Source organism: Numenius arquata, chromosome 4 (assembly GCF_964106895.1).
Source record: "Numenius arquata chromosome 4, bNumArq3.hap1.1, whole genome shotgun sequence".
NCBI classification, from domain to species: domain Eukaryota; kingdom Metazoa; phylum Chordata; class Aves; order Charadriiformes; family Scolopacidae; genus Numenius; species Numenius arquata.
The window spans coordinates 8,683,683-8,710,960 of NC_133579.1; the positions used below are offsets into that span (position 1 = coordinate 8,683,683).

The window sequence follows — 27,278 nt, forward strand, 5'->3', positions numbered from 1 at the left end:
ATTGTAAAAGCACACACGAGCAGCTTATGACTTTCGAGATTGTTAGTTGCTAAGCCCTTTCACTATTAGATTTTTATTGTGGTTGAAGGTTAATTCGACCTAAATAGGCGCATGCAGCCTCTGAAGTATACTTTGTTTCTAGGTAATTTGTCAATATGAGCTTGGATTGCCCCTTGTTTTTCTCAGTCAGGTGTAGTTTGAATTTTTCAGGGAATACATCTATGTGCTTTGTATTGTGGATTCGTGAAAACAGCAGGTGCGAAACCGAGCTGCTGTGCTAGCACAAACATGATTTTAGCTTGGCTAGTGCCTGAGAAATGCTCAGTTAAGCTCTGTGGAAGAACTGCACACATCTACAGAGGTAGCAAATGTGATCTTCTGTCTGTGCAAAATCTGCAGTTTATTTATTGGATTGTGGAAGATGTACAGGCTGCCAGACAGCAGGTCAAGGAATGGTGCCATTAATAGTCTATACTGAAGCTTCTTTATGCTTTTGTCTCTCTTTTAAGACTTCTCCTATTTACAGCCAGTCATGTGTGGAGAAGCGTCGTGGCTCATACCTAAAACTCTTGAGGTGGCAGTTGCAATAGTCTGTGATTTGTAATTTCTACCACGATGGAGTATTCTTTTAAGAAATAAATGGTCCAAACTGCAAATGACTGAGCAGAATAGGAAAAACTCTTCTAAGGAGAAACGTCGCGGGTGGAGAGAAGTTGGGTGAAGGAAATGAGAATGAGAAGAAAATGAGGAGTGACTCAAGAGGGAAGCCCTCCTGTGGGCTCCCCATTCCATCTTACCTCAGCTTATTGGTTTAGTTCTGCCAGAAGCTGAGGACAGTCTTTGTGCTTCTCCTGTAATAGGCATATTGCCCCAAATTTTCTTGCAGACGTGCTGGGCTAAGATGCAACGTTCGGTCTCAGCCCGTACTAACGGGTTTGGTGGCTCTGCATCCTCGCAGAGTGAGTAACCTTGAACAAAATAGCTTTTAGCAGTCCCTGTCTGTGGCCTCTGAAACTTTCTAAAAAGATGTGAATCTTTTCTGCTCCTTGAGCAGAAATACGGCTTTGCTTTCTCCTTATTCTGGTTTCTCACGCAGATGCCTCGGTGACAGTGCTTGTGAATATAGAGGCTGCTATCGTGACACCCCTTCTTGCCAACCCCGTTCCCAGCTCTAAGAAGATGGCTACTTAACGTTTTCACTCTGCTGTGGGAGAAGAGCTTATGTAGTCACTTAGAAGATGGGATTTCTGAAGAGGGTTTAAGCCCAAGTTTTTGAGCACAACAAGATGTTGTGCATCAAGTCACTTCCTTGATGTTTTTCTTGGCTGGGTGCCCTTGATGTGATTTGCTTCTGTTGTACATCGTTTTCGAAGTTCTGCCATGATCGTTGCTGGCATCTTGCCTCAGTTTCCTGGTGCCTTGGTTTTCCTGTTTGGTTTTCCTTGGCACTTTGGCACTTTGCCCTAACCACTAGGCCGAGCTGTTTTTCTGTCTAAGACCTGTCACTTGTGGAAGAAGCTGGGAAAGGAGATTCCTTATTTCCTCCCCTTCCACGCTGCATGCTTATTTCAGGACCAGTTCCTAGGTTGGCCCCAGTGAATGAGTTAGTACTCTAAGAGGGAGATAATAGCTTTCTGATGCTAACCTCAAAATTTTGTATTCTTTGTGCTAACGGTGCACACATGGCTTTTAAGAGGTAAAGGATAAAACCTATAGATCATCTAAGAGCTGAAAACCTTTGAAGGCTTCCACAAGTATTTGCTGTGACTCCTGAGTGTATCACAAGCACAAATAATCTAATCCTTAAGACATCAGCGCGAGAGAGACAAGTTCTGCTATTGCCAATGAACTGGTAGAAGACATGTTCAAAGGGATTAAATTGTTTGGCCATGGTCACACATGATGCCTTTTTGAGAACTGACAGAGAACTGACTCATGATTCTTAAATGCTTGAATTCTAGTAAGACTTTCAGACACTGTAGTACCGAAATAATTAATTTAGGTTGTAAATCTCAGTTCAGTAATTTCATCTGATGGGCTATCTGATGCCCTAGTCCGTAGACCACACTGTTGCCAATGAGATAGTCTCACTGGTCATTCCTGCCTCTTTGCTCTGCCAGCATTAAGCCATGTAATGAACTGGACTGGGAAACGGTTAAATTTTAACAAAATTTGGAGAGTTTATGAAACTATGGGAGAGGAGGAAGGTATAATACCATTAGGCAATCTGCAAACTTGCAGTTCAAGAGAAAACTGCTGGAGATGCATAACAAAGTTTATTATTTCAATGGAAGCTTAGCCAACATTACAAGAAAAAACCTGACTGAATTTCCTAGAGGAGTGTAGTATGGAAGAGCAACTGCTTACTGGAGGACAGTCAAGATTATGATTTAAGATAATATGCAGCTGCAGATTTTCATCTCTTTAGAGAGACACCCTTAGCTTTGAAACACAGAACTGTGGGATTCAAATCAGTTATTAATAAAACTTAGTAAATTAGCAGGGAAGGAGTGTTTTTTACTCTGCCTTTGTTAGAGAATCTGTTGTTGAAAATTAAATCAGTGATTTAAATCCTTCTACATATGAACAGTCTGGTTTTAAATCCAGGACAACAGATTGTAGCCAACACTTTGTGGAATTGGACATGCTTATATTAAATGCTTAGTCATATAAATAACACTTCCAGGATTAAATACTTAACCCATAGCACTTTGTGTTTTCTGTCTTCTTGATGGGATTGCTCGCCTGTAATAGCATCAACTATTCATCAAGGGCCAGTCCTTTTTCCAAGCTTTGCTTTTTCTCGCAGTGGAGCTATAAAAGCACACGCAGACACACACATACACCCACGCAGGTTGGCAAGAATCCAGAGTAAAAGCAGGAAGGAGGGTCCTGCGTGAAAATCCTTGATTTTTCCTTCCTGGCCTTCATAGTTGAAGGGAAGGAAGAAGAAAGGCTTGAATGTATATTTGTTCCTGTTAGCACGGGTAAGGGCAGACCCAGGGCACCTCAGACGACATGTTTGCTGAGGCCAGGCTTGGTATCAGAGAACAGTAACCTGCTCTGTGGTGCTCCTTGCTTCACACGCTGAGCAGAAACTTGGCACAGTGAAGAGCCTGACCTATGAATCTGACGGTAATAACTATGGAGCTTTCAATTTTCTTACTAATTGGGTTGATACTGGAAGTCAGCAATCTGGAATCAAGGCTGTTTTGTCTTTTTCATTCCTTTTCTTAGCCTGTATAATTTTATTACAGTTGGAAAAATGTTCATTTTTGATTAATTCCTGTTTTCTTTTATCTTCTCTGTGTTCCAGTGCTCGTGCTTTCAAATGGGAAGAAAAAATAAATACACACAAATCACAAATTACAGCATTCTCAGTTTCCCCTTTACCCTTTGATGTTCTGCCAGTGGTTTTCCGAAGAACCAGGCAAGCTAATGTCACATGTCAGCCACCTCTGTGAGCAATTGGGGAGAAATTCTGATTTTCCTGTTCAAGGCCTGGACAAAAGAGGTCTAGGTGGGGTTTGCAGATTTGTGCCCTTCACAAAAACTGAGACAAGTAAAGATATTGGCGTTGTGGTTGCATTAACCATAAGATAGTTTCTGCCCACGTCTTGCTTCCCAGTGAGTGCTGTGAGATCTGTTGGGCTTTGTGTCAGTCTTGTGTCCCCATCCTGTTTCCTAATCTAGTACACAGTCGAAATGAAGCCCCTCTCTGAAGAGTTAGTCCTTCTCTGGTTAGGAGAGGGACACAAGACCCGGTTTTCCCTTTTTTTTTCTTAAGTTGAAAATTATTTTCTTCTTTTTTAGCCTTTTAGCTTCTTTTACCAGAACAGAAAGACAAACATTAAATTGGATTTTTTACAGTTCCCATTACTTTTCTTTGTAGTGTACTGTAGTCTTTTGAATCTCTCCATATACGTATGTACTTCCTGCTGCTAATTTAATTTCTTCAATGGACCAACAGCTTTTTGTCTTATATGAAGTGAGGCTACTGCCTGTGATTACTCTGTTCAAAGGGAACACGGATCCCTGGTTAATATTAGAAGTTGCAATGTTTTTATTATTCTTTTTCAGTATGGCGTACCAATGTTGATACTTCTTTGGCACAAGCCACAACAACTGTGAGAGTGTTTCTTAAGATGCTGCAAATAATTCAGTAGTCCCCCTATTCCTTTCCTTTTCAGTGGCACACCTGAAGATATGGCACATCTTGAAGGTACGCCACATGATTGCCTAGACTGCCTTTGCTCTTGCTTGGCTGGCTTTTTGCAAAGAAAATAGATTTTGGAAGGTTTCTTTGCAACCCTTTCTTTCATGATTAAACTAAAATAATTTTAGTTACAGCCATGTTCCAGTTCATCTCTGTTTCAAAGATGTTGACAGAGGGGAGAGCACCACTCAGCAAGGGTTCTGGACTACCCTGATATCCCAGTCGAGCATTTGTTCTTCATGTTTTAGCTGTGAATTTAGCTTTTGTCCTGAGACATATAGTATCTCACACTGTGACTGCCAGGTTGTTTAAACAGCATCTCCGGGATACCTTGTACTCTGCTCCAACTTGATTTGTTTGCACCTAATTTCTCTGATTTTAGATTACAGACTTCTTTGTTCAGGGAATGTCATCTTGTTCTGTGCTTACTTGGAGCCTGAGAATTAAGTCACAGTCTAGACCTGCTAGATCTTTAACGCTTTCAATAAATTGTAACGAGCAGAAGTTCAGCAGAAGCTGTGCTTTCCCACCTCCCACGTTATATTAATCAGGAGGCTTTTAACGCAAGCTGTATCATCATCTGTGTTTCTTGGCGCTGCTTTCAGCTTGTCTCTCTTGGCGCTGGAATTACCGTTGCTCTCAAAGACAGGCCCACAGTTCCCTTTATGCCATTTTTTATGACCATGATCTACGTATGGCATTTTAAAGAAGATTTAGCTTCTACTGAAATTCAGGGGCATTTTGGCACCTATCCACAACAGAAGCCTTGAGAAATTCAAGTCTACAGGCATAAATCAAGTACAGTGATTAATAACCTAACTCCCTTGGCGACTTCCTTGTCCTCTTCTTGATTTTGCCCAGAGTTCATGATCTAGTCATTTGCTTTTGTTTGCATTTGCATTTTCAAAGGAAGCATATTTACCTTGACTGAACTGTAATGTTTAACCAGTTACTTTGTTACTTTATGGGGTTTTGTTTCTTTTTTTGTGGCATGGAGTATGTATACATACTCCTGCTTCTCCTAAGGTTTTTTCAAACAGCCTCTGTATCAATTCCATTAACTTTAATTTCCTAAACCTCTCCTTCAGGCTGTTAATAACTAACTTTCTATTTTTTTAATCACTTTTCTTGAAGCTGTGTGCCCTGGTCATATCCTTGGTTTGGTCCCCTTATGAGGATTTGGAACTTAATTACTGTATATTATGGTCACTGCCAGCAGCTTAGCCAATTGCTTCCTGAAACAATTCAGTGCCAAGTCAAGTATCAACTCATAAATTCTTGTGCACATGTATAATAGCAAGACACAATTTTTCCACATTTTCTCCTCCTGTGATGTTCTTTATGCAATATTTGCGTTGGTGAAATTACACATGAGTATTGTACAACTGGGCTGTGTTGCCTTCCATCATTCCTAGCTGAAATCCTCAGCTTCATTTCATCCCTCTCAAACCAGGAAAAAGACTTTGTGCTGGCCCTAGTTAGGTTGCCAGAGTTTCCCATTTGTACTGTTCCCGCCTGAGCTTTTATGGTATATTGTGAATGAAACTGAATATACTGATCTCTAACAAACTTGGGTGAGTCCAGGAGAACAGTTCTTAGCTCTCCAGTCTTCAGCAGAGCAGCTCCAAAGCTGCTTTAATTTACCTTAGGGATGTAGATTCATCCATGAGATGGGGTTTATGTGGAATCAAAACAGAGGTTCAGCTCCACTCTCTTTCTCAGTGCTGACAGAAATATGACAAAAAGCATTATGCTCAAAATTTCCAGACTAACATGTTTTAGATGCAACTATGGTTAAGATGTGGTGATGCAATATTCACTTAACTATCAGTCTTTTGAGGTACAGCCTATGTGAATTGAAATAAAAGTTGGGAAGATACGAGAGCAATAACATATCTCTCATCCTTAGATGCCTTCTTGTCCTGTAATATTACCAGGCTAAGCAGACTTTTCTGGAGCTTGTAATTGCTAGTTGCAAAGCTAACAAGAAATAGCTGTATAACCTAGTTCTGACCAAGGAACAAAGCTTTCCAGAAGATTAATTTACAGATGATGCAGCATGTATTGAAGAAAGAAGCTTTTGTAATAATTAGCTCATTAGTAAAGAGTGAGAGTGTAGAGAGTGGAAAAAGTACAATGGGCGGTTGCAACAGCAGCATAGATTGAAGCAAGCCTAGTGACGGTAGTGTCACAATGTGATATTCTAATAGTTGAACGTGCAGATCTGAAGAGGAATTCTTTAAAAATGATGGTCTTGTACTGTGTGTAGAGCACAAAAAGGAGCCTGTTGTACAGAATGACCCCCAGTGTCACAAACTCTTGCAATATGGGCCATGGTTGCTAATTAGCTTGAGGGAGGGACCTACACCCAGGGTGGGCAGGTGTTTCATGTTGCCTCCTGATGCCTCAGACGCCAGTGGTTTTATCGGGCATGAGTCCCCTGTAGGGCTTGGTTCTGGTGCTGGGGAGGTCAGGAGGAGTTTTGATGTTGACACCTTCCCCCTTGACTCCAAAGGGGTGCAGGCTTGGTGCTGCACATTGAACGATGTTTTATAGGGATCCCAATGACAAATTAGAGTTTCAGTAGTTTAGCAATAACTATTCATAAAGAAAGCAGTTATAGTACATGGACTCCTTTTTATGGTAGCAAGTCATTCCAGATTGTGCAGGTTTACAGCAAATTTGTAACATTAAGATCATATAAGAGTGCAGAAACACTGGAGCAGAGTCCTTCTTCTCCCCTTACCATTAATCAGATATGTCATAACAAAAGACAAGCTGTGATTTATTTCAGAGTGTATCTTCCTATAAGGGATGAGCCTGTCTCCTGTTTGGTCTGGCACTTGGGTGACAGATGGACACCAGCATGTTGCAGTAAGGGACTGAGCTAGTAGCAACTTCCCTGGCATTGCGAGAGCTGATCGAGTAAGCTCAGATGGTAGTAAGCTTAATGAAACATGGTCATTCACAGAGGTGGATGAATGAGATGGTCTGAGAAAGAGGCGTCATTCAGGAGTCAATCAAGAGGGGTCACTCTTGGCAGTCATGGGCTCCTGAACAGAGGCTCTTGGGGAGTGTGAAAGGACGAGAGACAAGGGACACAGGTTACAAGAGAGGTTCTGATTAAGTACAAGGAGAAGAAAAATCTTCACTATGGGGGAGGTCAAACACATAACAGGTTGCTCAGAGAGGTTGTGGGATCTCCGTTGCTGGAGATATGCAAAACTTAGCTGCACGAGGCCCTGAGCAGCCTGATCTGACTTTGAATTAGTAGCTAACTTTGAAGTTGGTGCTGCTGTGAATGGGGGAAGGAGGTGGTTGAACTTCAGGGGCCCCTTCCAGCATAAATTATCCTGTCATTATATGTTTTTATGTGTGAGCTGGGAATAAAGTAAGGTCAGTGACAGAGTTTAAAAGGTCATTTTTTTTCTCAGTGAGCTTAGGACCCTGCAGATTTCCACAGAACAGCCAGTGCTCCAGATGGGGAAAATGTACGTGGTTTTGTAACTCTGTTTTTTATTGAGAAGAAGTGGCTTCCAGAACTCATAAATATACTAGGTCACATACAGTGACTCTGATTCCTGCCAGAATCTATCATCCCAGGGACTCTGATTCTGTGTAAAAATCTACCGTCCCAGGCCTTTTCTTTTTGTATTGATGCAAAAGGTATTTCTGTGGTAGAGAAAGGAATGGATTTAAATGTAGGGTTTTCTTTTATTTATTGATTTTAAAGCCAGAATCTCAGGTCCTTACTCAGTTTTGAGAAGGTCTTGATTTGAGACAGGCCATGTGTTAATGTCAGTGTCAGCTTTTCCTAAGCAAGGACATGAGGACGGGGATCAGTAGTCTTTTCGTTGAGTGGGAATTGAGAAGATTCTCAGAATTTGTTCTATACGGAAAAATCCTTCTGCGGGGTTTGCTCTGCTACCTGAAATACTTTCTTAATCTTTCATGTGAAGAAGAGTCTCTCCAGCTGTTCACAGAAAAAATCAACGTTATCAGCACTTTATTATCATTTGCCTTCATGAGTTTTCAGTTTATCTGATTTTAAGGAAGTCACCGCTACAATTCTTAGATTTTACAGCTGGAATGTTAAAAAGCTCCAAATGTTTTTTTTTTTTATCCAAGAGAAAAATGTATTTTTTGAGTGCTAAGGAGTTTCTTACTCCTAAGCCTTCTGATTATTTTGTAAAAATACAGTCTGGCACACGGAGCCAGCCACCGATAATGGGTAACAGCATAGCTGGCTCATTTTGGTTGTATACAACCAGCATAACTAATGAATATCAAAACATTAGCTAACAAGTTGAGCAGAGCCTCTCCTGCCATACTGACATGTGCAGCTTGTTTTGTACTCCGAATGGAAACCACACAATGGTAAGCTGCCAATACATGCAGCTGATTATTTAGAAAAAACACGTGTGGTTGTGTTCATATGGAGACTAGCACCCCTTGAGAGTATGCACTTTTTATATAGCTGTCTCAAATAAACATAAAACTGAAGGTTACTGAAATACAGAGTACTAATCTAATAAACCTCTCTGGCTATTGCTACTTGTAATGTAGAGATGCATGAGTATGAAGTTGTCAGTGTAGGCAAGCATTATATTATATTTACAGTGTCAAGAGTTGTAAAAGCACTGGGCTCTTTCCTCTGTGCACATCTGATTCCCATAAATATTAGCAGGAGTTACAGGCCATGTTGTTTGTGGACTGCACTCTCTAGAGTTCCAATTTTGTAATGTTTGTAGAGTTTTTGCCATGTTTTTTTTTAAACTGTTATCTGATGTTTTCATCTGATGTCATATTACAAATGAAAAAAGAGCAAATAAAAGGCAGAACAGCTCCAGAGAACGACAGGAACACACAGCATAAACCACGATTTGAAAGGAAAGCTTTGCTACAAATGCTCAGATCTTAGTACTTCCTTGCTAATATTTCCCTTTCTGAATCACTTTTTTGTGTATTTACCCAGCTCCCATCTGAGCTACATTTTTCCTGCTCTGTAGAAGAATTAATTTGCTTTGACTTCCATTTATTTAAGTGCATGTTGACATCCGTTTATTTATTTAAATGTGCATGCAAGGGCTTATCAGAGTTAGGCCTGTTGGCCTGTTGTTAGAAAATAGAATCATAGAATCATAGAATAGGTAGAGTTGGAAGGTACCTTAAAGATCATCCAGTTCCAACCCCCTGCCATGGGCAGGGACACCTCCCACTAGACCAGGTTGCTCAAAGCCCCATCCAGCCTGGTCTTGAACACCTCCAGGGATGGGGCAGCCACAGCTTCTCTGGGCAACCCGTTCCAGTGTCTCATCACCCTCACAGGAAATAATTTCTTCCTAATCTCTAATCTAAATCTCCCCTCTTCCAGTTTAAAACCATTATTCCTCATCCTATCGCTCTGCTCCCTGATAAAGAGTCCCTCCCCATCTCTCCTGTAGACCCCCTTTAGGTACTGGAAGGCCATTATAAGGTCTCCCCGGAGCCTTCTCTTCTCCAGGCTGTCCCAACCCCCAGCTCTCTCAGCCTGTCTTCATAGGAGAGGTGCTCCAGCCCTCTGACCATTTTCTTAGCCCTCCACTGGACCTGTTCCAACAGGTCCATGTCCATGTTCTTCTTGCGTTGAGGACTCCAGAGCTGGACACAGCACTCTAGGTGGGGTCTCACGAGAGCAGAGTAGAGGGGCAGAATCACCTCCCTCGACCTGCTGGCCACATTTCTTTTGATGCAGCCCAGGATGTGGTTGGCTCTCTGGGCTTCTGGGCTGCCAGCGCACATTGCCGGCTTGTGTCGTGCTTCTCATCCACAATACTGTGCCATTAATTATAATTTTCCATTTGGTCGCCTGTCCAATTTCAGTTTGTAAATCCCTAACGACAGAACCTTTTCTATGAATAACTATTGCCCATACCCCCTTGATTCAAAACTGGGGGCCAGCAGTCCACCCAGTACTCTGTCTCTAGCAGTGTCCGTAAGGGATGCTGTATGGGATGCTGTGTAGGGAGAGCACATGAGCCTGACCACTTTTTGTTGTACTCCCCAGTCATGTACAGTCGTAGGACTAGGAGTGCTCGAGCCTACATCTCTGCCTGCTCTCTTTAGTGTCTCATTTTGGACTTCTTGTCCATTATTTGTCTAATCCATTAATGAACCTGCTGATACTATTTTGGCACAACAGTGTTTATGACAGCAAGTTCACAACTTGCTGTGTAAAAAATGGATTACTAATCTACTGTAATTATTGCCACTTCTGAGGAAGTAACACAGAAGCATCTTAAACACAGATCAGAAGTCTGTTCTGCCTTGAACTTCAGAAACCTAATAGAAAATGATGATTCTTGTTTGAAGGAGCTTACTGTGCACTTAAAGCATCTTTGAGCAGAACCTCAAAGTTCCAGAACCTTTTGGACCAGAAAGTGCTGAGTGCCCGTTTCAGTACCTTTAGTAATGTTGATTACTAAGCCTGAACGTAGTCAAGGGGTGTCTTCATTGGCCTGAAGTATATCCCTTTTTTATCTTTGTGTTATGTGTTTTGTTTTTTTTTCAGTAGACCATCCTGACCTCTCTTGAGCTAGGGATGGGATGGAGGGGATGCAGAGACCTAAAGATACTCCTAAAATGGGTAGCTAATACTTAACTTGCTCTCCCCGTATCCGTGGGAGATGTGGGAAGAGGTGCTGGCCAGTAGGTATGTTCCTTGGAAAGCAGTTCCAGTTGCAGGGCGTTTTGCACTGTGGTCCCCTTCCATGCAGCAGCAGCTTAGGGGTGTTTTGCAGCACGTCTTCCCGTCAGGTTGCTTATGCAGCCGCACAGACTGATTTTAGACCTCTCAGTGCTTTATAGTATTACACAGAGGTTTTGGTGTCTTTTTTTTTCTAGCTGATATATAGCCATATCTTATGAAAGTTTCTGCCCTGGTGAGCCTGCTGCCAGGACAACCTGTTTCTGGATAAACTGGAGTCGTTGCTGGTACGATCTGAAGCTCTTGCTCATTTTCCTCTTGCTGAGGCTCAGCATTTTCCTTTGAAATCTTCAGAAAAAAAACCAAACCCACTGTTGTCAGAATGCAGACAAATGTCAGATTACAGACTTCACCTCCAAAGGAGCGTAACACACTGCTGAATGCCACGGCAGCTTCAGCCAAGACCCGCCTGTTGACACAGTCGAAGTCATGGTCTCTTTACCTTTGGCCATCACCCTCGGTGCTATTGTTCCAGCCACCAAAGGACAAGCTTGGTGTGACATTTCCAGTCAACCGAGGCGCGGTGCCATGCGCCGCTGTTCTCGCCCCACCAAGGACATTGCCTTCCCGACTGTGGTCACCCCAACCTCATTCTTTTGCCTTTCCTGCTGAACGTCGGGGTTTTGGTGAAGCTTGTGGGGCTCCCTGAGCCCCCTCTGGTGGAGAACTGATGCAAACGCCAGGCTCGTCTCTGGGAAAATGAAATGCTGTCTTTTCTTGGGTAGTGGTAGTTCCGTGGCTGCTAAAGTGGGTGTTGGAGACTGAAACCCCATTATTTGATCCTGTGGTTTTGTGACTTTAAAAGCCAAAGGCAAATCGAATGTGTAACAAAAGCTTTTTATAGATGATAAAATGAACGGCATCCCTCAGCGATAGTGAGATTGCTTAGTTCTAACAGGGAGCATTTGTACGTCTAGAAGTTTTGTAGCTGTGGGCAAGTACATTTGTGTTAGTGTTCTCATGTGAAAATGAATTATTATATTTTTTAAGAAAAAGGTTTCATGGTTTTAGCACAGAAGATGCCTTTCATCAGCATGAATAGAATTATTTGTATGATAATTTGGAATTTAATTCAATTTACAATATGTTCATTTGAAATTTTATATTGACTTTTGAAATGAGAATCATCAAGAGATGTGCTTAAATTCTCATTGGAGATTAAATAAGGGGAGAGTGATTGCTCGAGGAACTGGTCTTCTGAAATGCTGAGACGCCTGAGTGAGCTCCTGGTGTCTGAGGGGCAATAAGCATTTCACAGAGGCTGCTCCTGTGCAGAAATAAGACACAAAATAGGAAGACACACTATCTGTTTTCAAAACTAATTTTGCTGGAGGTGGTAATGATGTTAGATAACAGGGTGACATTTTAACTTCTTAGACACATGATTGAGCAAAACATTGATCATGATTTTACAACGGGAATTAAATCTGAGAGTTTGTATTTTTTTAGCTGTTTTATCTATGTGGAATGTGAAAAAGTTGTTGGCAGATAAACTTCAAAGCAGCTGGGCTTAGGATGTTGAAGCTCTGCAATGTTATCAGACCCAGCCACAGAGATTACATTTTAGCATTAGTGCTGCAAAAACTCGTGTTTGAAATGCATATTACCTCTCAGTAGATACTGCTGTTCTTTCCTTCCTCCCTCCCTCCTTCCCTCCCTCTTTCCCTCCTTCCTTCCTTTAACAGTTTTTACCGTCAGTCTGTTTCCCAGCACTTTTCTTTTTCCCCTCTTTCCCAGATCTCCCTTCGCATCCTCCTCCTTCCCCTCCCTCTCCTCCCTTCCTTTCCCCTTTCCAACTCTCCCTGCTAGTCTGTCTTCCAGCACTTTTCTCAAACACCGCCTCCCAAATCATGCTGTGACACCTCACCAGAACAGACTTAGTGTTTACCGTACCCTGACATGTATTCATGCGTTAACTCCTGCAGACCCTGCTGCCTTGTGGAAGGAGGCAGCTGAGGGCTCATATTTTACTTTTTGGCATCCTTTTCACTGCTGTCCCTGCGATGGTCTCCTCTAGCCATTTTTCTCCACTTGGCTTTCTCTATGTTTAACCTTTCCTGAAATCACTTCTACTGTTACTACTGACATTTGAGTCGCTCATCTTGGGAGGCGATATGCAAGACAAGTGACATTAAGATAGTACAGTCAGCCCCTCAAACGTGTGTTTAGACAGCCTGTGTCCATAATCATACTCCTGCCTTGGAAGAGAGTTGGCTAGCCGAGAGGTGACACTGGTGGGTTTCATTAGATGATGTTATTTCAGTATTTGAAGTGAGGGAGGTAGTCATTAACATCATTAGCATAGTTATTCACACCTTTGTTGTAGATATTTGGTAACTGGCTATACGTAGAATCATAGAATGGTTCATGTTGGAAGGGACCTTAAAGATCGTCGAATTCCAACCCCCTGCCATGGGTAGGGACACCTCCCACTAGAGCAGGTTGCTCAAAGCCCCATCCAGGCTGGTCTTGAACACTTCACTTTCTCTGCAGCTGACCTTTTTTTTTCTTGGCATTCCTGATGTTTATAATAGGAATCTACATATATATACGTGCACAGCCATAGGCACGCACATGTGTATATCCACTCATGCACACGCACGTGCTGAGGCTTTGTTAATTAACGTTAAACTGCTGGTGTTCTTTTATTACAAAACATTTTTCTCCATTGGTCTATTTGCACTGCTTTTTTTTAGCTTCATCTAATGCACTGGAACTCCACACTGTACGGCAGCATTGATGAGGCAGTAGGGAAGAAGCACGGCATAGCTATTATTGCTTTGTTTGTGCAGGTAAGTTTCCCGTGTTGCACTTGTTATCACGCACTATCATTTGTCTGAGAAGAACGAGTTCCTTTCATTTTTAATGATTTCATAAAATAAAACGGTGTATAACTGCTGTTATTCTATTCAAAAGATACTTCTCAGTCATGTTTTCTGTGTATGTGCTAAATAAGTAATTCATGTTTAAACAGGATATTGAAAATAGGTTAGTTAAAGAAGGGATAATACATAGTTAGCCGTCTCTCTCTGTGACTCCAGCTATAAGCAGAAATCCACTCCCCATTCCTCTGAGAACAGAATGAGGGCTCTCAGGAGGTAGAGGTGCTTCACTGCCTTTGTAAAGTTGTTTTTTCCATTCCTGGCCAGGCCTGCTATTCGGGGATTGAGGAAATACACAGAGGAGAGGAGGAAAGAGGAAAAAAAACCCTATGAACCCATTGGCAGAGCCAAAAAGTGGTAGTAGGCTTGTCCTTTTCTGAACATAGGGACAAGTGTGTTTCTTCACACAGGAGAAATGTGAGGTGCGGCGATAATACTTCTTCAGAGATGCCAGATTGAGAGTGTAAAGAATCTCACCACAAACCCTCAGAAGAGCCTGTGAGAAGGAGACTTAAAGTTTGCTGGGGACAAGGTGTAATGCAAGCTGGGAAGTTAGCCCCGTAATCTAATTGCTGTTGAAGGGTTTTCAAGGGCTGTAGTCTATAAAGAAGATTTTCCGTTTTAGTCCTCAAACACTAAATTCTCATCCTCCTCATGAGAAATGGCAAACTTTTATTTAAATGGGTTTGGAGGAAGACGTTTAGAGTTCATGCTTAGATCAAATGAATTTTATTTCACAGTGATATTATTAATTTGTCGTATTTCATAACAAGTTTATGAGTGCCTTTGAGCTTTACCTCTGTTTGAATTTAGAGGTACATTGGTTACAGCTCCAACACTCAGATAGAACTGCTAAAAATGGGAGTTAGAAAGTCTTCAGTTTTGTATCCTAGAGGGCTGTGTGATAATTGCTTATGTAAGTCACCTTCTAATTCCAGCAGAGGTAATGTTTGAGTTAGTTAGAAAGTTATATATAAGTTCTTAAATAAATCTGAAACTTCGATGATATATTTTCCATTTCTGGTCTCTCACCTTTATCAGAGTTCTTGAGGGTTTTTCATTAGCCAAAAAAGGCATCGTATAATTACAATTGACCAAGGAAAAACAGTATTTATGCTGTTTATTAAGGAATGGGAAAAGGAAATTCGGTGACCATTTTTTCCTGTTAAAGGCATGGAAATATAATAGTTTTGCACCATAGTTCTCAAACACATAATTTTAAGGTCAGTGAAAATATTTTCACTGATTTACATGACGGCCCTTGGTGATCATTAATTTAGAAACAGTGTCTTTAAAGTGATTACAATATCTTTTAGGCACTTAAAAGGTTTTAAATTGAAATCCCATTCTGAAACAAAAGAAAATCCTCTTAAATTCCTAGAAATCGCAAAGTACTTTTTTTGTTGACATTCAGTTGTTTCCTTCCAGTGACTACTGTGCCATTCTATTCCAAGAGAAACGAAAAGCAAACAAATTTCTCAGGGTTTAGCTCTCCCGTTCTCACTCACGCCCGCTTCATGCCTCACCTCGTATGTGTACACATTGGCAAAGAAATCATGTGGAAGGCGGTTCTGACTCTTCCTATTTTGACAATGTTGCTCTGAAGGTAAAAGCTAGGGTCCTGGAACGGGTGGTTTTGATCAGAAGCAGCTGAAATCAGTGTGCAGGGTGAACAACGCTCGTGGAAAAAAAGAATCTCTTATTTCAACAATGAGTTTCTTTTGAAAGCTTCATCTTCTGTGCCTTAAAGGCATTCGGTAAAGGGAGTGCTGCAGGCTGTCAGGAGCCTGGCTTTTGCCGTCAGGATCCCAGAGATGCCATAAAGGAGGGGATCTGACATTCGGTGCTCTGCAGGCAGGAAAAAAACTCCCCCAAGCTTCAGAGATACCTTGGGCCAGATTTGCAATGCTGTGGGAACAAATTAAAAAAGTGTCTGTTATGTTTGTTCACTCTGTTCCTTCCTGTGTACCTTTCTGACAAAAACTGGTAAGGACAAACTGCATCCTTGGCATTTATATGCCATAATGCTGCATGATTTTGCCTCCACATGCAGTATATGCTGCAAAACAGGGTTAATCAAAACTTACCAGACTTATCTGTGACTCTTTCTTTTGCTCTTTGAGTTTCTGTCTCTGCTTTAAATTTGTTTGCACCTTGTTTACTTTTGACTGGCGGCTTTACAGTGGTTTAATTGTTTGGAGTTGCCATGTATCGGTGTATTTGGTTAACACGAGGTTGTGTAGTTTAACTAAAAACAACTACAATTCTGGTTGACCTCCGTCTTGCCTCGCAGTTTCTGAAACAGAGAAATACTGAAACTCATCTTCGCTTGCTGTATTTCAGATAGGAAAAGAGCACGTAGGCCTAAAGGCTGTAACTGAAATTCTCCAGGACATCCAGTACAAGGTAAGGCACTGTCTGAAAAAATGCTTCCTTCACTGACCAGAGAGAAAGCGAGCAGAGGGTCTATATGAAGCCAAGAGAAGGGTTTCAGATGTGCCTGTAGGAAAACCATGTGTGAAAGCCATCATTTGGTGGCCTGTATCAGAACCTCAGCATTTTACAGTATTCAGATAATACACAGTCACTGTAGTTCCTTTTCTGGTGGCCGGAAAGCTTGATCTCCTATACCAGTAGCTGATTGCAAATACTACCTTTTCAGTGATTACCATGGAATCAGTGTGAATGCAAGCTCTGCAATATACTTAGTGAACACCAGCAGCAGTATCTCCAAACTTATCTGGTTTTAATTTCTAGAGCAAAAGAATAGATAAACTGAGCAACTATATTAGCTTGCAGTGGGAAATCAGTAAAAACACAATGCCGTCTTGTCAGGTGGATTATGTGTGGGGATGCTGAAGGACGGATAATAAGCTTAGCAGGACTGAGGAGATATGAGTGCTCTCCAGAATGTTGATGCTATCTTAAATGACCTTGGGCAAGTTACTGCTGTCTCTGCTTCATGGTGTCTGTCTGTAACATAGAAATAATCATACTTACCTCTGATTTTTAAGGATTTTGAGATGTGTTAATGAGCTGTTATATATTGGTCTGGAGTGATTAGCCATTCACTTCAGTGGATGCTGAAGGGTAGAAAAATTAGAAGCTGTTATTAGAAGGGAATTGAAAACCTTCTTGTAGTCAAATAATATATGGCAAACTTCAGTCATGATGTTTAATATTACAAACTCATTGTTTCTGAAGGTGTCAGAGAAAACAATAGTGTACAGAACTCTGTCGTTTCATTACTGAAAGGACAGCCAAGTAGAGGAAGTTCATGAAAGGCCTGGTCATTGTGAGCATGTTATACTAACGACTTCCAGAGGGTCAGCATCAAACCTACTTTTTTGGCATACCTAAAATTCTCTTGCGTTAAGTATGTGGAACCAGCTTTATTTTGTTAGGTGTTATCCATGGCAGTCAGGGAAAAACTCACTTTGGCCCTTGTTTTTTAAACTCATTTTGCATGGAACCCCTGAATTTCATGTAGCGAATTTCAAGGCTGGGACTTGGAAGGAACCCAGGTACTGAAGGCAGAAAGTTAACAAACTGCTGAGATGACCTTAGAAGTAAAATATAAAATAGAATAAAAAACCGTGTTTGTGTAGCTGCAAGGACAAATGCAATGATGATTAAATGGGGCTATTAATGAGGTTGCTTTGTACAGAAATTCAAGGCCTAATGCTATAAGAACACACAGTGTGTTTTACCTCTCCATTCATCATCATTTTCATAAGAAATTGGAGATGAGATTGATTTGTGTTCGTTTTTTCAGGGAAAGTCCAAAACAATACCCTGTTTTAATCCCAACTCTTTATTGCCAGGTAGGTGCCTTTGCTTACTTTTGTGTGTGTGGATTACTAGCTAATTGCAGAGACAATCTTGCCCTAAAGCATAGCCTAATTGCAAGCCTGAGAGAGAGTCCCATGAGGTGGTAATGCATTTTGCACCTAGTGGTGCTAACAGGAGTAGGGATAGAATCATAGAATGGTTATAGTTGGAAGGGACCTTAAAGATCATGGAGTTCCAACCCCCCTGCCATGGGCAGGGACATCTCCCACTAGACCAGGTTGCTCAAAGCCCCATCCAGCCTGGTCTTGAACAGAACACTTACAGGGATGAAGACTCTTTGGAATTATTGATAAATCTGCACCCTCATGGTGTGAGTGAGATGTGATACTGTAGTCCGTGCAGTGCTGGCAACGCTTATGGCTAGATTTCTTGATGGTTTATCATCCCACCTAGAGGGGGAGCTATGCGTAGTGCTTCCTCTGGCGTAAAATAGGAAGCTGCTATTCCTTAAACAGAGGCCTGTTTTCACTCAAGAAAGCATAAGGTTACCCACTTACCAAGGTAGCTTTTTTGGCAGCATCAAAAGACAATGCCATAATGCAATGACAGTCATATAGGATACAAAGGGTAGTGACAATAGGAGGCAAATTCAAATTCATATAACTGAAAGTTAAAGAGTAATAGTAAGAAACACCCACTTCCTCTACCTTGTCTTGAAAAAAAAAAGTGACTTTTTAAAAAATGCGTTTCTACAAGAAGATTCTGCAAGGAATCCTTCTGAGCTAAATTCCCTGTCATAGTGGCAAGATCTTTAATTTTCTGAAGTAATCCAGGTCTTCATTAAACTGTATTAATTATATCAGAAGAATATTGTTTAGGTTGCAAAGTCAAGTGCTCAGCAATTAGGAATTGCAGGAATTAAGGCTGCCTGTGCCCTTCATGCATATGCGTTGTAAAACATCTTTTAATTGCGTGACCATAAGTTATTTCTTACAGGACCCCTGCCTCACAGTTCCTATTTGATGCTGATCAAGTCACGTAAACCAAAATTTTCAAAAGTCATCTCTAACTATGTGTTCCTCATTTTCTAGGTGCCCGACTTGAGATCATGGGGTCTGATTTGCAGAAGTGCTGAGTGCTTACACCTCCAACTGAAGTCAATGGGAGCAGTGCTTTGACTGTATTAAGTGCTATAGAAAGTTAACTACTCTGAGAAATCAGGTTCTAAGCATCTCATACTGAACACCTCAAATGAATAGATGCATTTGACCTTAACTTCTCTGTGCCTCAGCTCCCCAGCTTTCAAGTGTGGGGGCAATCTGCCCTTCCTCACCACTCTGGGGTGTTGGAAGGATAAATTAATTCATGTTTGTGGAGCACTCAGACACTGAAGAAATGAGTGCATTAGAAACAGGAAAGATCAGAGAATGTGGTCCTTCTAACAAGCAGGATTTGAATAGCATGGGAAAAAGAAGACCAAGGACCACATATTGTACTGAGAAAGCCAAATATTAATAGATGCTTTTCAAAAGAATATCATCCATCTTTGCAAGTAAATGATGAAAGGTTCTCTAGAAAAGACATACGTGATCATGTAACAAAGTAGTGTCACAATGCATGCACAGGATGGGCTGAGTTAATTCTTGCAGTTCTTAACTTTTGAGTGTTTGATCATGCAACTTGCTTTCAATGGATTTGCTGTCCATTTCTATCTATTAGCTATTTGAGAAAGAAAATTACACCACCAAAACAAAATCCATTCACTGACAGTCACAGGCTTCATTAGCAAGATTTAATTCTACTGATATTGCTCTGAGCTAGTAGTGAAGTGACAGTAACAGGTTGGTTAGGTCAACCATGGAAGTTTATTTGTTTCCAATCTCCCATTCTGTCCTTGTCGAGCAAGTCACAACCTTCCCCCTCGCTCTCCATGCCATGATTAACCAGCCTTTGTCACCAGTTCCTGTCTAGTTTTGTTTCTTGTCCTCTCTTTTACAGTCAGGCAGTTTCCTCTCTGTACTCTGTACACTTCTTAAGCTGTGTCAGGGAATTATTTGTGAGCATGGCCTACAGCAGCAAAGGAAAGCCGCGTGTAGTCTCACTTAAAAAGTGCAGTGTGACTGGAATCTTTGAAGCCTTAAAATTAAGATAATTAGAATCAAACGAGTGTATGTAGGGTTAAAACTCTGCTTGGAGAAACTGTTGTACATTTTCTTGAGAGACAACTGTTTATTCTGGTGGCTATTTATAAACCTATTAATAAGTTTATAAACTTACTAAAATAAGTTTATTCTTAAATAAACCTTGGGTTTTTTTTCTGCTGTGAAATTCAACTCACTTTTCTAAAGCTAGGAGGCACCAGTGCATCTCAAAAAATATGTCACCAGAATTGTGAACTGAAAAGTTTGGCTTGAGCTGTTTTCTCTGAATTTTTCTAAAAAATGAAATAAGTTCATCCTAAGGAGACATATCCTAAATGTAGAAGTCAGTTAAAATTTGATCACCCTCTGCTTTCAAATGGGATGTTTCTTGCAGCTTTTGACACTTAACAGGAGTTCTTTCCCACCATATTATTCATTTACTGTGTCAGTTTAAGGAGTTGTGCACGTTATTTTTCACATCTAAGTGGCATTTTCATCTGCAGGGGGAAGTTACTGTAATATAAAGACCACAAGCTCATGTATATTCACACAGTGGACAGTGCTGGGCAGGTTATAAAATCACACTGTAGCTTACTGCGTACTAACGTCATCATACGAGAAAGCCCATTGCTATCATAAGCTGTCATAATTGAAAGACTCGATTATCTTCCTTAACGTCATTAAAATTCCACGTTTATTTTAATTTCAGATCCTCTTCTGCGTGACTACTGGGTGTACGAGGGCTCTCTGACCATTCCTCCCTGCAGTGAAGGTGTCACCTGGATATTATTTCGCTATCCTTTGACTGTGTCCCAAGTGCAGGTAACGGCTGTGCTTAAAGTGACCTTGGATTATGGTTATGAGCTAAAGGTTATAGCGTGCAAATATATATATCAGGACATTATATCTGTTCTCCTTGAAGATCCCATTAGATCAGTACATGGGTTTTCAAGTAAAGGTTAAGCCTTTTGAGTCACTGAAAGCAATGCAAAGGTCAGAGATGAAAAACCTTGTTATCATTTATCATCTGCATTTAAAATAATTCTTTATTAAAGTGAAAGAAAAAGAAAGAAGTCAATGGGCAAAAGAAATTCAGTTCTTTGTAATTGTAAGCTTTCAAATATCACTGCTTTTTGATGTTAAAGGAACAAAAAAGCACAGGGAGACACTATGTGCTGGAGAATGAAAAATGTTAACATAGTACAGGCTAGCTATATTGCATTGAACTGTATCTAAGTTATCTTGCTCTTTTTTAATTCTGTTTTATATTAAATGTCAACTGGAAACTACCTATTTAAACTTGATTTCACACATATGTATTTTAAAATGTTTTTTTTAAAAATTATATCTTACCAGTTGTGTGAGACTTTCTGTAGAAAACATTTCAAATCCATCTACAACTAATCCCAGTAAAAACAATGAAACCTCCTGATGAATATACTCCCACAGTCTGCGAGTCCCAGCTGGAGGAATGTGGGTTTAATTTAAGTGAAACTATCTAAAATCCTTGAAGCTGAATGCCTTAATTTTCATTGCCTACTCTGAAGCATGTGCAAACAGAAGGAAAAATGTATAAAAGGTGATAAATTCAGATTTAAATTATTTCAGCTTTCATAACCTAAAATTTTGCTAGTAGTCCCAGCATAATATTTTAACAATTTTAACAATTTGAAATTGGCAGTGTTTCTTTTCACATGAAAACTGAATTCTGGTTCTAATCATAGGATAAAAGCAATAGCTCCCAATAAACGTATTTGTATGGTAGCTGCAGCTTAAATGTATTCCATCATGAATCTGGTATTTTTTTGTTTATGAAAGGATCGGTCTTATGGCTGCTTGTTACTGAGTAAACGGAAACAGAACTCTGTTGTCATTATTAGATGCAGAACAACTTTTAAAGACAGAGTGCATTTCGTAGCTTGGGAGCCAATTCCATTCATGTGGGTAAATAAGAGGACTTAATCAGAAATATAAAGACCATATCTATAACACTGAGACGTTGTATGATACTTTATTTCATGCTGTTTGCAGATTCTGTTGTCTCTATTCCCTTTTAATCCAGACAATGCATGGAGGAGAGCACGATTCAAGCCATCCTCATGTGGTGGGAGATGGCGGGGGGGGTGAATGAAAGAGAAATTAAGCAGAGAAATGCAACTTCAGTTAATATTATTTTCTGCTCATATACGACAAGAAAACAAGATGTTGGAACATGGTGTGAAGGGAATAAGTCTTCAGAAGAGGATATTGTGCCACTGGTGTAACACCCAATGATGATGGCTTGGATGGGCGTACACTTCACTGGGTGAAAAACTGTCTCGATGGCTGGACCCAGAGCTGTGGTGAATGGAGTTAAATCCAGTTGTTGGCTGGTCACAAGTGGTGTTGCCCAGGGCTCAGTAGTGGGGCCAGTTGCGTTCAATATCTGTATCAATGATGGACAAGGGGATCAATTGCACCGTCAGCAAGTGCAGATGACACCAAGTTGGGAGGAAGTGTTGATCTACTTGAGGGTAGGAAGGCTCTACAGAGGGATCTGGACAGGCTGGATCGATGGGCTGAGACCAATGGGATGAGGTTCAATAAGGCCAAGTGCTGGGTCCTGCACTTGGGTCACAACAACCCCACGCAGCGCTACAGGCCTGGGGCAGAGTGGCTGGAGCTGCCTGGCAGAAAAGGACCTGGGGGTGTTGGTCGGCTGTCGGCTGAACATGAGCCAGCAGCGTGCCCAGGTGGCCAAGAAGGCCAACAGCATCCTGGCCTGTATCAGGAATTGTGTGGCCAGCAGGACTAAGGAAGTGATCGTCCCCCTGTACTCAGCACTAGTAAGGCCCCACCTCAAGTACTGTGTCCAGTTTTGGGCCCCCCACTACATGAAAGACATTAAGGTGCTGGAGCGGGTCCAGAGAAGGGCAGCGAAGCTGGTGAGGGGTCTGGAGAACAAGTCTTATGAGGAGCAGCTGAGGGAACTGGGGTTGTTCAGCCTGAAGAAGAGGAGGCTGAGGGGAGACGTTATGGCTCTCTACAACTACCTGAAAGGAGGTTGTAGCGAGGTGGGGGTCGGTCTCTTCTTCCAAGTAACAAGTGATAAGTTAAGAGGAAATTGCCTTAAGTTGCACCAGGGGAGGTTTAAGATGGATATTAGGAAAAATTTCTTCAGAGAAAGGGTTATCAGACATTGGAACAGGCTTCCCAGGGAGGTGGTCACCGTCCCTGGAGGTATTTAAAGATGGGTGGACGTGGTGCTTAGGAACATGGTTTAGTGGTGGTTTTGGCAATGTTAGGTTAATGGTTGGACTCGATGATCCTAAAGGTCCCTTCAAACCTAGATGATTCTCTGATTCAGTATTACCGTCTTACTTTAATTACTAAGCACATCCTGAATACCTCTCTTTTAACCAGCGGTATTCCCACAGTGCCTGGGGAAAAGAATGTGATTCATAACCATGTCCTTCTTTAGGTGAGGGGTTTCTGGTTTGTGTTGCTGCATTACTTTGATTGGTATAAACCAAATCCAACGAGAACATTGCAGTGATGAAGGGCTCGCAAGTCATAGAATTATAGAATGGTTTGGGTTGGAAGGAACCTTTAAAGAGCATCCAGTTACAACCTACCTGCCATGGGCAGGGACACCTCCCACTAGACCAGGTTGCTCAAAGACCGGCCCAGCTTGCTGTTAAAGGAGGGGCTTGGGTGATGATACTTTTCCCTGCCGCTGACACAGTATGTGGGTGAAGTGTGGTGCTGGAGCGGAGTGAGAGATTGGAGCGGACTTACGCCCAGATGATCCACAACACTTTTTATTCATTGTAGATCAGCATCAATTAGAAAAAAAATCCTCACTGCTAGTTTTGAGTGCAGCAGCATTAAAGTCAAAGTTGTGCAGAAAAGACTTATTAAAACATGAAGGGCTTTTGCCAAGGTGAGATAAAAATTTTACTTGCATCAGATACTGCTTTCAGGTGTCAACTGAAAACAAATATGGGGACAAGGAAGTGAGAGGCAGTGATTCTGGGATTCTACAGTCAAGAGAGACTGAGAGTTCTCCTGGATGCCAAAAAGAAGATTTTGGGGGTGCCAGAATATTTTGCTGTAGCCTAGACATCCAAGATTTTAACTTGTAATTAGCATTTTGGATGCAATTAAGTATCTAGCCTCTTTTGTGCATGTGGGCATGAGTGCCTGTGAGAGATTCCATTTAAGGAGAGATTAGAAATGCAAGGGCTTTTGTCTATGGAAAATAAGAGGATGTAGTATAGCATATACTATTCTGAATCATCCATGGAAGGTTGATAAAGGCATTTGATTTTATTAAGCCTGCTGTTGTATTAAAGCATAGATATCAGTGCAAATGCATTGCTAATGAATTTAAATACATTATTTTTACATGTCATTAACTTGTAGAACTTTCTTCTGTGGGATACTAATGAACACAGCTTATGAAACTTCAAGTGATTAATATAAATGCTAGTAGCATCTGTAGTTATAGCTGGTAAGAGACAAATTCAAGGCTTTCTATTTTTTATTTGTCAGGCCATAAAATAATCTACTCCTGAGTGTCAATAAGAAGTAGCAATAAAGAATGACACAGTCTGATATAGAATAGGTTTTATTGCCTTCCTCTGATGAAGCTAATGTGTCGGAGACAAGATACTCATTCACATTCTCATTTGCTGTAATTAACATAGCAATATTGATTAGCTTAACAAACTGTGGGTCACAAGGGGAAAAAATGAATAAAATTGCAGTTCTAGTTCATGGTTACATCTATACATTTTCACATGTACTTATTTTGAAACAATGAAGAAGTGACTGTTTTGGCATAGGCTGAGCATTGCAAAGTAGAGAACCTTTTCCTGTTTCTCCTGAAGATGTTTATAGATAGTAAAGTTCAACTGATGAGCTGATTTGCTACCGATCTAAGTCAATGTTAAGTGAGAAGAGATTAATCTCCATGTGCACCTCGCTTCGGCAGCTGGGATCCGAGTGTGTTGGTTATATGAACAGCAAAAGAGCGAGCCAGGACTGCAGCATCAGGCTGTGCTTTCCTGGAGTCCGATGTTATTTCCTTACTGCAAGACATGAGGCTTCATTTCCATCAGAGAGCCGTTTCCTTCATGGGTGGTTCTGTGCGAGGTCTGGATAAAGTGTGCCTGCAGCTCTTCTCCCCTGGAGAATAAGGACCTTGCAAATCTGGTTCTTGGAGTTTTACTACTGACCTCAGTGGAAGGGAGCTTATCTGGAAAGCTGCACTCTGCAGTGCTCTTCTTCAATATTCCTGCCTTGCTTTTGTGGTTTTTTTCATCCTCATTTATCTTAGATTGAAATATACAGCCCAGAAAGAACGGTGTTGACTCCTTTGGTGACACATGTGCCTACACTGCTGAAATACAGTGGGAGAAAACAGAAAAATCCCTGCTATTAGGCCAGTAAAGAGCAGGAGATAATTGTAAAAGACTTGCTTGTGCTTCTTTCCACTATATTTTTTTAAAAATGGGACGTGTGTGAATAATGTGCTTTGTGGTTCCCTGAAGCTCAGGACAAGTACATTGTCTAAGACACTCAGAGTAGGGATTTTAAACAATGGTGTGACAAGGAGCTGTCGTTCTGCTGTACTCATTGTCAGAGTTAACTGGTTTTTGTATTGAATGGTGAGGTCTCTAGTCCTTTTGTCTACCTCATTCAAAATCAAGACCTCCTAAAGGACAGAAATAGTAAGTAGCGTATGGAGCTGGAGTGGGATTTGTGCAAAATTTATGTAGTCTGTGAAATAAAGCAAAGCCCCGAGAAATTCATGGTATTCTGTTCCCGGGGAAGCAGATCTGTGTTCTTGGAAGTCATGGAGGCATGTGAGATTTTCAGACAGAAGGAAAATGCTTCTGTTCCTCACACAGAAGAAATGTTTGTAGAGAAAACATGCACATTCTATTCTTCAGCAAATAATTTAAGTGAAACGGAAGAAAGTAGTGTTCAGGATCTGAATACAGGGAAGTGGTAAACACATTCTTGCAAAATTCTACAAAATACAGACTAAATGCTTTTACTCAGTAGAAAGGTGACTGTTAACAATGTGGATTTGCCTCCTCACTGGTTAGAACTTGATCCTGAGTTTTGGCGTGAACAGGCCTAGGTGGACCTTAGTGTCTTCTGGGCATGAGAAAAACCTTTATAAATGGCTATTCCTGTTGAAAGTGTGTGAATAGCCAAGGGTGCTTAGCTGTGTGCCTCTAAAATATCTGTCTCTGCAGAAGTCCTATAGGGTGTACTTCCGAGCATTGACTTGTGAGGGGTTGGGAGGAGATAGTAGGTGGTTCCATATGGGTTAAAGCAGGATGAGTGGGGCACACATATTGCTTTATCACGTGGAATTTTAATAGGTAAAGCAGTGTCAGCACAGCTAGTGTCCTTCTCTGACAGAAACACTCTTCAAGAGTGAGGGACACGATGTGTAGAGGTCTGTGTCACGGGGGTTTGAACCACGATCTGAAGGACTAAACAAGGAGGCCGGAGATCTCAGAAGCAATTCCCCCTTGGAGCAGGGCTACAATTCTTGACTTCCCTGAAGACTAAAGAGCAGGCACGGGGATCGGATCAGTCCTGCTTTCAGAATCAGAATCAGAATCAGAATCAGAATCGTAGTGGTTGGAAGGGACCTCAGAGATCATCGAGTCCAACCAACAGTAAAAAAAAAAAAAAAAAAAAAAAAAAAACACCACAAACAAAACCACCACCCACCACCTGAACACACAACACAACAACCAAACCAAAAACCATCACCCACCCACACAGCACCCCACCACAAACCAGTAATCTTGGACACTAGAGCATGCCCTGAAGAACCATGTCTACACGTTTCTTAAATACCTCCAGGGATGGTGACTCCACCACCTCCCTGGGCAGCCCATTCCAATGCCTGATAACCCTTTCAGTAAAGAAATGTTTCCTAATATCCAACCTGAACTTCCCCTGGCGCAACTTGAAGCCATTACCCCTTGTCCTATCATCTGTGACTTGGGAGAAGAGACCGACCCCCGTCTCTCTACAGCCTCCTTTCAGGTATTTGTACAGAACAATAAGGTCTCCCCTCAGTCTCCTCTTCCCCAGACTGAACAACCCCAGCTCCCTCAGCCTCTCCTCATAAGAACCTTTCCTGACTGAAGAAACTGGAAGCTGCTTTGTGAGGAGTACCTCCTGGAGAAAGATTTCACTGTGGGGTTTGGGGTAGAGTATTTGTAGTTAGAGTAGGAGACAGCTTGCAAATGCCAGCTTTGCAGGGAGAATTCAGCTCTTCCCTCTTCTTCATCTGTGTTTGTTTGAAGTCTCTCATTCTCAAAAGATCAAACAAAAGCCATATTCTTGTAAAATGTTCCTTCCTAAACTACAATTATTTCAGACTTTCCAGAGTTGATTCAGATGGTGAAAGAGGCTACCTTAACAGAACCCATTCCTTCATTTACCAGCACTTGACTCCTGAAGACTTTTTCAGTTCCAAGTCTGTAGTG

The 27,278-nt window shown here is 41.4% G+C and overlaps 1 protein-coding gene across 2 annotated transcripts in view; it reads left to right on the top strand.

Moving 5' to 3' along the window:
- The window catches only part of CA8 (carbonic anhydrase 8), a 54,048-nt gene that overhangs the window by 11,364 nt on the left and 15,406 nt on the right, over nt 1-27,278 (top strand). For both annotated transcript variants that reach the window (XM_074146333.1, XM_074146334.1), the window contains exons 4-7: nt 13,658-13,753; nt 16,187-16,249; nt 17,619-17,667; nt 20,486-20,598. In XM_074146333.1, coding sequence (XP_074002434.1) covers nt 13,658-13,753; nt 16,187-16,249; nt 17,619-17,667; nt 20,486-20,598 — 321 coding nt within the window. The remainder of the gene's footprint in view (nt 1-13,657; nt 13,754-16,186; nt 16,250-17,618; nt 17,668-20,485; nt 20,599-27,278) is intronic.